We start from the raw sequence: 15,584 nt of genomic DNA on the forward strand, positions 1-15,584 counted from the left end.
CGTCCTCTCTCTGGATGAAGTCGTTTTTTCTCCTCCGAGCTGCAGACAAATGAACCTTCTCACATACTGGGCTGCATTATCAGAAATACATTCGTCCATCATCTTCAAACTGTCTCTGTTTCTCTCTTTGAAGTCGGAGTCGTCTCTCCCTGAAGAATGTCGAAAACATCTTTGACTGGCTGTGTTCGGCTCTGTCTACAGTTCCGTCTCTCAGCAGAAACACAACGTTTCTCTCCCAGTGCTTTAAGGAGCAATGGATCCACTAATATGGACCTGCCGGTGCTCAACTGTCATTATCGATGTCTCACCATGTTTGCGCTGCACCTCTTCCTATTCGGCATTATCACACATTTGGCTTTGGCTCTCAAATACGCTGATATCTTGAAGTCCTGAGTGAGATGAGACAGGCTGACCTCTCTGTGCTCCTCTCTGTGCGATACTGAGAACATTTAAATATTCATCACAATAAAGAAGATTGTATTGGCCTCATGTTCACTTCTCTTTGCACCAGGTCAGATAACGGAAAATAATCTCCATATACTCACTCTTGTCCCCTCACTCCTCTCGCCACCTCTTCCAGGTACTTCCTCCTCTGAACGCCGGCGTCTCGCTTGCCTCGGCAGCCTGTTGGATGATCAGCATTGGCATCATTTAGCGGTGGAGCGGCGCAGCGCTCAGCTCAACCTCACCGTGGACAAACACACGGAGAGGATTCAAATCCCCGCAGAGTTCAGCGGCTGGAACATGGAGCAGGTGGGATAAAAAAAACAGGTTATCATTACACACAATGTACGTCTTTTAGACATTATTGTAATCCCAATACACCCGCACTGTACAACCACCACAATGGCCTCGGAGACAGGGGAAGAGTATGTTGTATTTATGATATTTAATGTGCATGCAACCCTCTGCGTGTGTCTTTTTGTCCCCTCGCAGCTGAGTGTAGGGACGGTCCAGAGCCGCCGATCTCAGAAAGCAGTCGTCTCCAAGAGGAACTTTCATGGCTGCCTGGAAAACCTTCAGTACAACGGCCTCAACCTGATAGAATCAGCCAAAAACAAAGACCACCGAGTCACTATAACGGTACGTTTATCAAGATAAACATAACCGCCTGCTGTTAGTTCAGTCTGGGACGGTGCATTATCAATCACTGGACAACAGCCTCTGGAACAAAAAGAGGAATAAAACAAAAGAAACACAACACAGTGCATACGTAAGCAGAGACCAGCACGTTCATCTTCAGTGTTGTGGGTCATGGTTTATTTAGTTTGAAGTCATAGGGCTGTTTGTCTTTTATCGGTCTCTCTTGTGTGAATGCATTCCCTCTGTGTTAGATTCCCTTTGTCCCGTCTTGGTGGTGAAATATGGGCTTTACCACCGGCTGCTGCTGCTGAACGAGCTGCTGAACTGGTTAATGAAGCCAGGACAAAGGACTGTAGACAGTGGTTAGACTCCCACTAATGCCTCCTCATCTTGGCCATTAGGACCTTCAGATGTCTCTACGTTGTCGATGAGTGGAGCGAGCTCATCAGAGAGAGGCTGTGAAGCGTTTCTACAGGAAGTAATACATGTTCCCCCATTACAGTAAAGGCCCCGGCAGCAGAAAAACAAAAACATGAATTCTTGGTAAAGAGGTTCAGAGATTTCCCATGCATGGCTAAAGATCTAATAGAGGCAATTTACTGTTGGCTCGGTGGCTCTTAAGGTACTAGCCAACAAAGTTATGATCCAATTTAAAACAGAGAGTAAATGGAGCTTCATACGGCTCTGCGAGGGGGCATTAACACAAAGAGCATCCGGGTGTTACGGAGGAAGGATTGACGTGTCAGTGCTGAAGTCCTGCTGTCGGCTTTTGGAGATTTTTAAGTTGACTTGTGTTGTCCACTCCCAACATGAGTTATTGTACGTCACTTTAACTGCACCACAAAGGGCTTTTAGATGTCACCTGTGTTTCCGGAGCATTATGAAGATGGCAGGCTGATATTCCCTGCAGAGGGCTGGGACTGTAATATATAACTGCTGCAATGGACCCGGTGTCATTACCACTACTCAAAACAATGGGCTGTAGCAGAGATGTCAAGATATTGTGGTAGCGGGCTTACTCTTCTTTTATTTGTATTCTTTGTCTCTTTTACCGCCACGCTGGGTGACTTTGGTACGCTCTAGTCTCCTGATCTTATTCTGAGCCTTGCTGTTATCATTATGGTAATACCGGTGTCCTCTAAAGGAGACTTGCTGATGAGATCAAGTGACACGAGGTCACGTCGGCACGCCCTCTGCAGCTGATTAATATTCATGTTTAATGTTGTTTAATCTCTCTTGTAATCACTTTCTCTCTCAGGGCAATGTGACCTTTTCTTGTGCTGAGTCGGTGTCCGTCGCCGTGACGTTCCCGGGCCCCCAGAGCTTCCTCCAGTTGCCGGGGGCGTCTGCGTCCTCGTCGGGGGGCGTGTCCGTTGGGTTCCAGTTCAGGACGTGGAACAAAGCGGGGCTCCTGCTCACCTTTGACCTGCCTCGGGAAGGGGGCGTGGTCTGGCTGTACTTGAGCGAGGCCCGACTCCGGCTGCAGATCCATGAAGCCGGCAGGGCGCTGCTGGAGCTCAGTGCAGGTACACCTACAGCTTCAGATCCAAGTTAGTGGTTCGTCTTACATGGATATCGAGACATTGCTGTGTCAACCCATATGCGATTTTTTTAACACACATTTTTTAAAGAAACCATAAATCAAGTGAATACAAATTTCTAAATGGTCATCAGATTTTTCCAAATGGAAAGTAACCTCGATGCGCTACCTGTGAACCGTGTTAGAAGAAATCACAGACAAGGAGATTTGAGGTTTCACGTGCACTGCATTTACAGAGCACCGCCTAAATTGCTTTGTAACTTCTGACTTCTTTGAAAACATCAAAACACTGATTCAACGTTGCTGATTGTTTTCCCTGGAATACTTTTCTAAGCTGTCAAAGCATCTATCAAACAACACATGAATCATACCAGGAGTGGGGCTCGAACCCACGAGGACATGTGTCCATTGGATCTTAAGTCCAACGCCTTAACCACTCGGCCATCCTGGTGACAATAATTCAATTTTCTAACAGGAATCAAAGTTATGAAAGGTCATAATCCGACTCTAAATCAAACCGTATTTCTAATACATAAGGTTTGAACCAACAAGCACATCTCTCTGTAATAAAGTCTCACAATTGTTCAGGAGTAGTTTACTTTATAATCGACTGTATCTTCCTCATTACCTCAAGTAAGTGCTGTGAAGCCGAAGCCACTGTCAGATGACTGCGGTGTGCTCTTTAGCAAAGTATTGTCAGTAAGAAAAATAGAGGAGATAATGAGGTATTGATTCATTCCCTTAACTCCTAACAAGATACACACTCACAAGGCAGACACAGCGTTGCTGGTACTTGTTGCAGATCAATCACGAAGAGGACGCCTGTGTGGTCCGCACTCATCTGCCCCTCACGGTTTTGGAATGTCGAATTTGGTCATTACTACATGATTGGCTTCAGCCTCGAAATAAATTTTTTGGAGTTCCAACATCTGCTGCAGGTCTTAACAGCCATGAACACTTGGGGGGGGGGGGGGGGGGGGGGGGGGGAAACAAAATCTATTTTTCAGCAATGCTTGTGTTGATGGGTATCTGGCTCCCAGGTTCTGCTCTGAATGACGGCCAGTGGCATTCGGTGGGGCTGAACTCCAGACGAGGTCGTCTGAGCATCGGCGTGGATAAAGAGGAAGGAGGCAGCGCTCAGGGCAGTCACTCGTTCCCCGTCTCCGTAGAAAGTCACCTCTTTTTTGGTGGTAAGAGTGGAGCAGGTCAACCGTGTCTTTCTATGCACTTAAACCCCGTCGAGCACCACATACTTATGTGTAATTTGACTGATGATGAAGATCTAAAAATAGTTCATGTATGATGTAAATTCATGATCAATTTACATCTATGTATGTCTTTCAGAATTAAGAATTGCATTGCTCATGTCAATAACCATGATATTTCTAAGACAAGAGTAATAATATATCTGATGGGTTTTAAAAAAATCGTTTTTCATGTGGACACTTCTCGTACTGATGTTCTCTCTGTCTTCTTTTCAGGTTGCCCTGCTGAAGACGAGAGGCTGACATGCAGAAACCCCTTTAACGTCTTCCAGGGCTGCATGCGCCTCTTAACTCTGGACAACCAAATCGTGGACCTGATAATAGTGCAGCAAAAGCAGCTGGGCCTCTTCAGCAACCTGCAGATCGACATGTGTGGAATAATCGACAGGTCAGATCCCCCAAAAAACGTTCTTTGTTGAAGTTTGTTGAAACACAAATTAAATCTGCACAGAGCTTTGGCTCACTTTGACACACAAATTGCGACAAGAACAGGATTTGTCTTATCGCAAAACTTCTGACAGTGCTGACAGGAAGCTTTCATATTAGAAGTGTTTCACCATCCAACTTAATGGAACTCCGCTCTGCCAAAGCATACTAAGACGTTATTCTAACACCACAAAGCTTCCAGTTGGTGAGGACGCATGAATGAATGTTGCTGAGCCACTTCCTGGAACCAACCATGTGTCTTTCTTTAAGCTGTTGCATTATTTCAACTCCCTGTAATGAAAATCCACTGACCAGGAGCGGGATGTGAACAAAGTGAGACGAAGAAGTATATAAAGACCTATTTATGCTTTTCTACGATTCAACGTCTCGTCAAAAGTCCATGACTCTATCCTGTAATAATTAATGGATACTAGGAGTGGGGTTCGAACCCACGAGGGCTTCAGCCCATTGGTACTTAAGACCAACGCCTTAACCACTCGGCCATCCTAGTGACAACAACCATTGATTTACAGCCCAAAAAGTTGCACAAATCCTGTTCTTCAGCAATAAATAAATATTTGTTGAGAAAACAGGTCAATATTTCATTAGATTTTTGGATCCTCGACACACCACTGCGATTGTGGGTGAGTGGGGTTTCAATCCATGACAGCGTTTGTCATTAAGACATTTAGCACAACGCCTCAAGCACTCAGTCAGCCTGGTGACTTTAGTTACGCCTTACTGAACGGGAAAAAAACAAACAATGTGTGGACAAAAGACCTGCTGTTATCTGCCCAATACATTCACCCAAAGCACTGAAACACATCTGTTATAAGAGAGAGAACTTCTCACGATATATGTAAGAAAGATCTCCAGCTGTTTGCTGAAAATAACAAAATATTGAAATATTTCCAGTAGTAGAAGGATTCATTAAGTCATTATATCCCTTGAATTCAAGTCCAATGAGCTCATAGTGAGAACAGTGTTCGGAATGTCGAATTACTGCAGTGCAATGGAACAAACAGCTTTCCTGTTTTGCTGTCACGCCAAATAGCAGCACAATTAATGAGACAATTACAACAATTATAAACCCTCCCATAGGGCATAGCACACACACACACACACAAAGAAACACACGTACAGTAAACACCCACATGCACACACGTATTGAACTAACCACATATCCTTGCTGGAATAGGAGACTCTGCTTGAGTGATTTTAATTCACTGCCTCCCTGTTCCTGCATTCATGAGATCATTCAGCAGCACACGGCTCCGGCACAGATCTGATTTTTCACTGAAAAAAAATCCTGTTTTTTCAGTAAAGAGAGAACAATAAGTCTCCCTCGCGCTGTTTCACTGTAATCCTGCTGACTGCATTTTGGGCCGATGGGATATATTGCACTGTAACGTCAGGTGGAAAATAGGCTCACGTGGTGGTCATACTTCAAAACAGGTTATTACATCTGCAGCGCTGTGGATGTGTGCTTCATCGTTGTTGCCAGCAGCAAGTGGAGCTCAAACCCACAACATCAGCTCAACACCTTTAGACTCCATTAAGATGCATATCAGGGTGCATGTGCTCAGCTTACTCTTTCATTGTTATTACAATAATCTTGTTTTTATATTTTCACATGAATAATCGACATCATGCTGATGAAGATGGGGATGGGCTTGTGTTTGGTTTGATGAGTCTAGATTGGCCACATGGCTCACAGAGCGCTGCGGGATGGAGAGCATGCTGGATCCTGAGTTGGTGTTTTAAAGGGTTGTTCTAGCTGCGGGATGGAGAGCATGCTGGATCCTGAGTTGGTGTTTTAAAGGGTTGTTCTAGCTGCGGGATGGAGAGCATGCTGGATCCTGAGTTGGTGTTTTAAAGGGTTGTTCTCGCTGCGGGATGGAGAGCATGCTGGATCCTGAGTTGGTGTTTTAAAGGGTTGTTCTTTGGGCGCCTCAGGCCTGAGTGTGAACACTGTGTTTCTGTGAATGACATTTCAATGGATGTGTGGTTTTAAATGAGGCTGTTTTCTGTCTGAAAGAGACTCAATTGTCCATCTGTCACACAGCAGTGTATTGTCTCTGCAGGAGAAACTTCACGGTTGTCAGAAGACATCAGTGTTATGTTATCGTGATATGTGTGTGTGGGGTGGAAAGTGTGTGTATGTGCCTGCAGTGTGTGTGTGTGCCTTGGGGGGGGGGGGGGGGTCATTGTGACTGGTGCTTGATGTCTTATTAAAGGAGGGTAGGAGTCAAATTCAAATAAGCTCAAACCCTTTATTGGCACGAATGTTCAAGCTACATTATTGCCAAAACTAATGCACATACTCTTGAATAATACTTAAATCTTCTACTCCTCCTTTTCCTCTTTCTTCTTTATCTTAACAATGCACCTGTCATCATCTTCATCATCTTCATCATCATGGCTGAACAAACAAATGAACGCCACCCCCAAGAATCGTATCTGTTGCCCACTAAGCCTCAACACAAAGAATAAGACAGCAGCAGGCGGTAGTTTAGGTTGACATGTATTGTGAATGCTAAACAGCTCACTGTGGATCCCGACGGTGTGGAGATGAATGGAGGTGCAATCGCTCTCTAGCAGTGCTTGTCTGCTGAAGGAGTCGGCCATGGAAGCAATTCTTGTGGGTAGAAACAGTGTTGTATTTGTCAGACGCAACAAGAGAAAGCGGTTCCAGAACAGGCCGAGGCGGGATAAATATGAAGACGGTTTGAAAGCGCCCGGTGCACGAGGCAACAATTCACTCTCTGGATGACATTGACTGAGGAAGTGTAATCATGTGTAATCTTCCTCAGGACGGACAGCACAGTAGAGTTGTCTTTCCTGTCAACAAAGTGTTTCAGAGAGATTCTTTTTTTCAAAACGTACCACAACATGTTGCCTAAATGGAAAACATTTCACAAGCTCCTCCAAATATTAAAGATGAACTATTTCCCCTCCCCTCCAGTTACATTATTCCTGACCCTCCTACACACAGTTGGCCATGACAAGAAAACGCTTGTGTAAGCATAATGTCAATGAAAAGAGCTTTGTGTAACAGTGTGACACAGTTTGAAAGCATGTGTTGTGCTAATCATCACAATTCATTATTGTCTGTAAAGTAGATCTCAAAAGGTCAAAGACTTGATCCTGACACACCGTTATGGGTCCACAAACACATTTGCCCTGCTCGCTCGCTGCAATATGAGCGACTCAGCAGAAACAAGATGCCTCAGCTGCTTTTGCAAACAAACAAAAGGTTTCCTGGACAATAGTGGATGAAAGGTGTTTTCTAGGCAGAGACATGCTTTTGTCCTCTTTGAAAGGTTTTTGTCAGTAAATCTCTCTCTCTCTCTCAGGTGTTCTCCCAGTCGTTGTGAGCACGGCGGCCGCTGCAGTCAGTCCTGGACCGTCTTCCACTGTAACTGCTCTGAGAGCGGCTACAGCGGCGCGACCTGCCACAGCTGTAAGTCGAACATCAGCACATACAGTGTCCATAGCAACTACAGGGCCAGAATAAACCATTAGAGCACCGCCACCAACAACCCACCGGTTGCACTCAGCAGATGGAACGTGGCAGATCCATTATATTTTGCCGACAGCCACAGCTGAGCTATACTTCCCCCCCCCATGTTTGACATGTGAAATGTTTTTCACACACAATGCATTACTGTATAAAGATGTCTTGAAATAAAATATAAAGCAGGCAGGGTATTTAAGAGACTGTTCAAGTTGGCAAATGGCCAATCTGCCAATCCCAGATGCACTTACTACACTTTCAGTGATTACAGTTACATCTTTGTCCTTTAGTGTAGGTGCTAAACTGTGAGTTATGACGGAACAGAAAATAGACTGTTCCTTCGTTTCTGTCAGAGGACATTTTTCACATGGAAATAACCCCTTTGCGAGCTGCAGAATGTTGATTAAACCTGTTTGCATATGGATTCGACTGGAAGGCCTTGATTCTTTGATTGCAGGATGAACTGGTGTGTGTGTGTGTGTGAGAGAGAGAGGCAGAGAGAGGAGGGAGGAAGACTCATGGACACAGAGAGGAAGAGGCAGGGCTTTTATTCATTGAGTCTCTGTACTCCCATCAGTCATGTCCTCTCCAGTTGGATTAATCTTTACTTTACGGGACGCCGGCTGCAGAAATGAAACGGAAGCTGATTGTCTTCACTCTGGTTATGAGACAGTGATTCAATGGCAGCAGTCCTCCACAGTGTGTAGTCCTCCTCCCCTCACAGCTCCTGTGTGCGTCTGCCAGCCGACGTGCTGATGTGATTCATGTTGAGCTGATCTCGTTATCTTCCTCCCAGCTGTGTACGAACAGTCCTGCGAGGCGTACAAACACAGCGGCAACACGTCGGGACATTTTCATATCGACGTGGACGGCAGCGGACCAATCAGACCGCAGCTGGTCTACTGCAACATGACAGGTGACACACACACACACACACTTTCACTCCCCCTCATCCTCGTATCATCACTCAACGTTTTTTATGATTACAATTTACATAATTGATGTTGCTCCTCTCATCAGACCCCTTTTTAACATCTCTCTCTCCCTCTCCCTCTCTCTCTCTCTCTCTCTCATAGTTTTTATAAAGAAAGAGAACATTGTTGATTTCATTTTTTCCCTCCTTTCTTTGTAAACATGTCTCTCGTCTGAATATGTGCTCTACGTAAATTACATCATTTTTTAAAAAGGTGCTGAATTAAAATGAATTCAGTTGACACTGTCAGCTGCGTTGCCATTAGCTCTTAGCACTGTTAGCTGCTAACCACTGGATCAGTCGCCGCCACGCTGAGAGCTGTGTAGAGGCAATCCACATTTTAGTGGAGAACTGGAGAACTACGGTGGCCTGCAGGTAACGTAGAAAGGCTATCTAGAAAGGCTATCTTCTGTAGAAACATCACAGTGCAACACAGCTGACTCCGTGAAGAGAACCAGCTCCGTATGAAGGTCTCATCCTGAGACGCTAAGTCTTAGTGAGGTGATTATACACGAATGAAAACATAGTCCCCCAAAATGACACAAACTGGACCTTTAAGACAACGAAAGTGAAACAGAAAGAGGACAGAGGAGTTACTTGTCGAAGGTAAAAACAGAGTTGTGAAGAATACCTTCCATCCTGATCTTCAGCCCTCTAAGTTGAGCAGAACACCTTTGACCATAAAGTGTAATTTGCATCATAGTAATGCTTGTGTTTGTCTGTCCGTCTAAAGAGGAGAACACGTGGATGGTGATCCAGCACAACAACACAGAGCTGACCAGAGTCCGACCGTCTCCAGGTGTAGACCAGCACTCGACTCACTTTGACTACTCGACTGAAGAGGAGCAGCTATTGGCCGCTATCAGCCAATCGGAGCACTGCGAACAGGAGCTGTCCTACCACTGCAGGAAGTCCCGCCTCCTCAACACTCCAGGTAAGTGCCTGTTTTTATTTTTATTTCTTTCAGTTGGCTCTTTTAACATCCTGGCTCAGATTTTCCTCACAGGGATTCAAACCAGCAAAGGTAAGCTGCGTCTTTTCTAATTTACTCAACCTGTACCCAGCAAACCGCACTGAGAGTTGTTAAAGAGGAAATGTATGGACCTTCCCTGACCCTGTTCTCATATTAATGATGCTCAGGAGACATTTTTATTTCATGGACAAAAAGGTTTCAGTTTTATTGTAAGAGCCCAGATATACTCAGGGAAAGTGAGGAGAAAGCAACACACAACAACAAATAAAGTTTCATGTTTGTGTTCTTGCGTATCATCATTGAATGCCCACAGCTTGTATGCTGTTTCAGTGTTGGCTCATATGATGTCAACATGGTGTTTAAATGAAGGAAAAGTGGAAGAAGTAAATATTCATATCTTTTTGTTTTTATACAGTCAGCACTTAGCTCTCGTCTCCCAGCGCACATTTCTTTGTTTGTTTCCAAAATAAAGGTGCATTTGTGAGTGTAAAAAGAATAATAAGACGATGATTGAACCAAATGTTTTCTAAGTTATGACATGTGTATCAGCTGATGGCTGTGCGTGTGCGTGTGCGTGTGCGTGCGTGTGTGTGTTTCAGAGGGCTCTCCGTTCAGCTGGTGGCTCGGTGGTCCCGGTGCCGGTCGTGTCCAGACGTATTGGGGCGGAGCTCAGCCGGGCAGCCAGCAGTGTGTCTGCGGCCTGCAGGGCGACTGCGTGGACCCACAGCACTACTGCAACTGTGACGCCGGCCGCATAGAGTGGTACCGAACACATTTGTGTTTATTTAGATGCCTTTTTCGGGGTATTTTGCTTGTGTAAATGTACACATTTCAGTTGAAGCATCTACCATCCAAAGGCAATCAACCAAGAGACTTATTGTTCATATTCATTTCAAACATGGGAGACAATTTAGTCAGTTATCTGTGTGTACAGAAAATGCAGAAATCTGCCATTTCATCTGTGGTGGTGTCATTTATTTGAAGACTTGCTACAATATGATGACAACTGCCTTGAAATGCAACACTTTCCAGGAAGTAATGACAATGGAAACTAAAATAGTAAATAGTATATAGCAATTTATTCATTAATACACAAATAAAGTGTTCCCGTAAGTTTTAAGGTAGAGCGCTAAACTTCGTAAATAAATAAATATAGAATTGCAACATCAGAGATTCATTATTTCATTTGTTATGTCGTTCATATAAAACTTGAGGTGTAGAACATTTGGCAATGAGACCTCATTTTGAATGTATTTCTTTCATTCGGTGGCAACCCCATGACGCCAGAATGAGATTTTTCCTTGACGGTAAACAGACATCTTCTTTTACTGATTATAAGAAATTAATCATATGAATTTGATGATCAGAGATCATCTCCCTAAATGAACTGATGCTCTTAACTGCTTTTTCTCGAAACTTTTGTCTTCAAACTGACTTTTAACTTTGGCAGCGAAGTAAACAACAAATCAACTGGGATAATTTGTTCAGAGATAAAAACAAACAGTTTTCAGCTTTCCTCGTGTTGTAAGCAATCCCACCTTTGCCTCACTTCCTGCCTCATTTCATTTCCCAGTACAAGCCGTTTGTGCAAGCCAACTCTATTTTTACAGACCGGAGCTGCTGCTCTTCAATATTTCATCACACTCACAAAGTGCTATATACACTCCTCGCTTCCAGTCCTGGATGTATTTTTAGACACAACTTTCCTCTGCAACGGAGCTAAGAGGAGGATTATCCTCAGTGCCTGAAGCTGCGTGTGGGCGTGAATGGACAGTAGGTGTCTTGTTTTGGGAGCAGCTGTTCCAGAAGCTGCCGGCGATGGATGCTGACAGCCAAGATTCAGGAATAAATAGGTCCCTGAAAAATCGACGAGTTTTGCTCCATCTTTTCTTTTCCTGCAGGGCTGAAGACTCGGGCCTGCTCACCCACACGGAGAGCCTCCCGGTCAGGTCTCTGGTGCTGGGTGACATCCAGAGGGCGGACTCAGAGGCCGCCTACAGGGTGGGACCGCTCCGATGTCATGGAGACAGTAAGTCCAGCTCAGTTCTCCTGCTGCCGAACGTTACAACATGATGACAGAAACCGTCCTATTCTGAAAATAACTGTTTATTCTGTCAAACACGGACAAACTGTTTGAAAAAGTGTCATAATACATCTTTATACAACACACCAACTTCAGTTTTCATCACATGGTAACCCTCCAATTCAGTTATTTCAGACCCAGAAATGCTTTTTTAAACAGTTTAACATTTTGGGAAATACTCTTGTCTTTTTGATAAGAAGCTACAGTAGCTTGGCTCTATCCAAAGGCACAAGTAAAATCTCACTGACGCATAACATCTTGTTCATTTAATCCAGATGTTGAACTATTCCTGGAAGTAGTGTCTGAAGAAATCGAAAGAGAAGAGAATATAAAACCCGATAACTTTTTATTTATTTTATTACAGCTGTCGCTGGACAACATTAAAACTCTCGTTCCTTTAAATGTTTTGTGCAGTTTTTAATTACTCCTTGAAATAGACACATTTACTGTAGACCTTTGTTTTCAGCTGAATAACAGTTCGGAAAATTAGTTTCTGATTTGATTTAATTCAGAGACATTTTTTTGATCGTGTTTCTCAGAGAACTTGTGGAACGCTGCGTTTTTCGACAAGGAGACGTCGTACCTCCACTTCCCCACCTTCCACGGAGAGCTGAGCGCAGACGTCTCCTTCCTGTTTAAAACCACGGCCTCCTCCGGTGTCTTCCTGGAAAACCTGGGCATCAAAGACTTCATCCGGATCGAACTGCGCTGTGAGTAAAAACGCTTGTGTATATATACTTACAATGTGTTTACTCGTGCTGGGATTGAAGTGTTTTATAACAGAGGATGGTGACATTTTCCCTCATTTATCCCTTTACTTTGTATGTTGGGTGAAACGTGCTGGTTTTGCACGTAGTTTGTGTTTTCTGCTGGTGCCGCTGGTGTGCTTCTAATGTTTTGTTCTGGCTGAATTCTTTGTTGATGTCCGATCAATTTCCTTCCCGCACAGAACACGTACGCAGCCGTAGATAACGTGTGCTGGCCCACATGGGACCACAATGCATTCACAACAAATGAAATGTATCCAAGGTGAAATCCATAAAAAGGATGCTGTCGGAGCGCTGGTTTTTTTAAGCACCCCAGTTTTTAATTTGACAGTTGCTTTATGAACTCTTTGGGGCTTTTCAGCCGTGACCCTACATTAATTCCTGTCGATTGATTCTTGTGTAATGCACACATTTATGGGCTCCATAGTGTGTTGTTTAGATTATTACAGTGATAACCAACATGGTGTTATTTAGTTTGTGTGGTGCCGCGGATATGTGGCAGGCTGTGAGTCGTGTGTTTACAGCCTGCCATATATTGTGTCATTTAAAATATAGCTGTATTACCCAACAATGTCCTTGTGTTTATACGGTTATGACAGTGTTGCGGATGGCATGAGGTACACATTTATGGGCAGCAGTGGTGTGTGTCATTCATAACGCTTTGTATAGATGCCTTGAATCAGTTATTCGACTCATAGTTGCCTTTTAAAGCTCTTTCACCTCACTTTACCCTCCTAGTTTGGTTCAGTTTGCCGTTTCGTGGTTCTTTTTGTGTTGTATTCGGGAGGAAGTTGTTTTAGAAACGGGACTTAAGGCACACACACACACAGAATCTAATAATACAAGGACACTGCTGCACCAGCAGTCTCTCTCCTCGGGGAAATCATTGTCAGTGTGGTTGTTCCAGCTCTGAATACTGCTGCGCTGTTGCCGGCTGCCTCAGATCTCTTTGTAACACTGAGGCTGAAAACAATTTCTATATGAAGTTACTGCAGGGTGCTGGGATAGTGTGTCATCGTGCTCTGTACTTCCATAGCAATACATCCTCACCTTCCACCAGCACAACATGAAAGACGATGGTTTGCTTTGCCTGCTCACTCTCTTAAATCATTTGTGGTTGGTGGAGAGAACAAAGTTGAGCAGAAAGAAAGACGAGACGCGCAGCACTGCGGAGCTGTCCGTGGTGCTGGAACTGGGCTGCACCAACAGGGCCAAGGCGCTGGCCGTGGTCCTGACTCATGATTCTGTGGCTCAGAGGGAAACTTGCTTAAGGGCGGTGGTGAGGAATTATTCAGATCCTTTTACTAGCAGCAATACCACAAAACAAAGTACAAATACAAGTCAAATGAGTCCATTATAAGTGACAGTTTCCCAAAAGTAAAGTTTGAACGAGTCAATAAAAGCTAAATAAGGTATTTTAAAATCAATTCATTCCTTATTGTGCACAATGTTTCAAGCTTTCAGAGTATAAGTTGATTAGAATATCGTTTCAATGATGTAGTATGAAGAACAGTTTGTTGCATTTAGGGGGATCTATTTGCAGAAATGCAATATAATATCGTGAAGTAGGTTTTCTTCAGTGAAAGAATTATCGTGTTTCCGTAACCTTAGAATGATCCAAGTTCATCTACATACAGAGCGGGTCCTCTTCATGGAGTCGACGGCAATTTGTCACAATAAATTAGCATCTTACATGTTTGGTATGTATTGTGTTTTGAGTAAAAGTCAAATCTAATCACTGTCAGTTTCGATTCCTCGGTTCCTTATCAATACAACGTGAGCAGTAATACACACAGACGTGGTCTGATGAAAAATAATGAACCCACAATGGAGACTTTTATTTTGGTACATCAGGACATCAGAGGGCTTTATTACATATATCAACATGGATGATTGCCACTGAGAAGCTGCGTCCAAATCGTCATCCACTTCTTACAATATTACCAGTAAAATTATCTTCAAAATGTACGGTCAATTATTTACCCCTTCACAGTGTTATTACCATCATGATCATGATTGTTATGTAATACCCATTTGCAGCATTTACTGGTGTATCAGTGAAGCTAATTTCAAGCACTTCGTTAAATATAATCACAATATCATAACTAATACACTATATACTCTATCGCTTGTCTTAAGTTGTACCACAAAACTGTACAAGTGCAGTAATGTAAGCTACTTGCTGAGGGCAAGAGGCCCAGAAGAGAGTCTGCACCTGCCTCTACCAGGTTCCTTTCACACTCAGTGTGAAATAAAGAACGGTCTGGAAATAAACACGGCACATCTGGTTCTTCCAGCTAATCAGTGCATAGCTTCTTACCAGGCTCTTGAGTCTTTTGTTTGTTGTTATCCTGTGAGAGCTGGCGGTAGAAGCTCTGTTGGCCTTTCTGTTTGTTGTTCTGTTGTGAAAGAGTAATTAAAATGAATTCCTGGGAGCTTTACGTTTCCCTCGTCTGCTTGTTTGGTCTTCCTTCACTTGAGTCCAACCTACCTGATTGTTAAAACTCCTGCTTATATTCCCAATTGTGGCATTGGCAGGTTTTAGACCGACTTTAAGAGCTGTGTGAAAATATGCAACTATAAAGTGAAGATTCATGTCGGCTTTTTTATGTAAGAAAAAAAGCCGACATCAATACTGTTTTAGCCTTAACCACAAAGTAAGGTTTTATCAGTCTCGTTCTCATTAATTCAGAGGCTGCAGACGCATCCTGTTTGCACAAATGAAAGGCTGGTTTGAGGTCTGTGGTCTTCTTTGTTCAGAGGAAGAGACTCGTGAAAGCTCCATCTGAATTTAAAGTAGGACAATATCACATCTCCACAAATATACAACTGATGCTTTTTTAGATTTTGCATCTCTTCAATCCAAGAAAAACGGCGAATAAAAACCTTTTATAGAAATTGTATTTAGTTGATTGACAGACCTGAATGTATCTCCTTGATTCAATTTGGTTCTGTGG

At 43.6% G+C, this 15,584-nt stretch overlaps 1 protein-coding gene across 1 annotated transcript in view; it reads left to right on the forward strand.

The window, feature by feature from the left end:
- The window catches only part of LOC306789094 (contactin-associated protein-like 4), a gene marked incomplete at both ends in the record, with an annotated part of 63,452 nt that overhangs the window by 34,297 nt on the left and 13,571 nt on the right, over positions 1 to 15,584 (forward strand). The window contains 11 exons of the mRNA XM_079284882.1: positions 581 to 753; positions 937 to 1,083; positions 2,342 to 2,609; positions 3,664 to 3,813; positions 4,105 to 4,276; positions 7,671 to 7,777; positions 8,628 to 8,747; positions 9,538 to 9,738; positions 10,377 to 10,539; positions 11,679 to 11,806; positions 12,400 to 12,570. Of these exons, the coding sequence (XP_079141008.1) occupies positions 581 to 753; positions 937 to 1,083; positions 2,342 to 2,609; positions 3,664 to 3,813; positions 4,105 to 4,276; positions 7,671 to 7,777; positions 8,628 to 8,747; positions 9,538 to 9,738; positions 10,377 to 10,539; positions 11,679 to 11,806; positions 12,400 to 12,570 (1,800 nt within the window). The remainder of the gene's footprint in view (positions 1 to 580; positions 754 to 936; positions 1,084 to 2,341; positions 2,610 to 3,663; positions 3,814 to 4,104; positions 4,277 to 7,670; positions 7,778 to 8,627; positions 8,748 to 9,537; positions 9,739 to 10,376; positions 10,540 to 11,678; positions 11,807 to 12,399; positions 12,571 to 15,584) is intronic.

Source organism: Melanostigma gelatinosum (genome assembly GCF_949748355.1).
Source record: "Melanostigma gelatinosum genome assembly, chromosome: 15".
In the NCBI taxonomy this organism is placed as follows: domain Eukaryota; kingdom Metazoa; phylum Chordata; class Actinopteri; order Perciformes; family Zoarcidae; genus Melanostigma; species Melanostigma gelatinosum.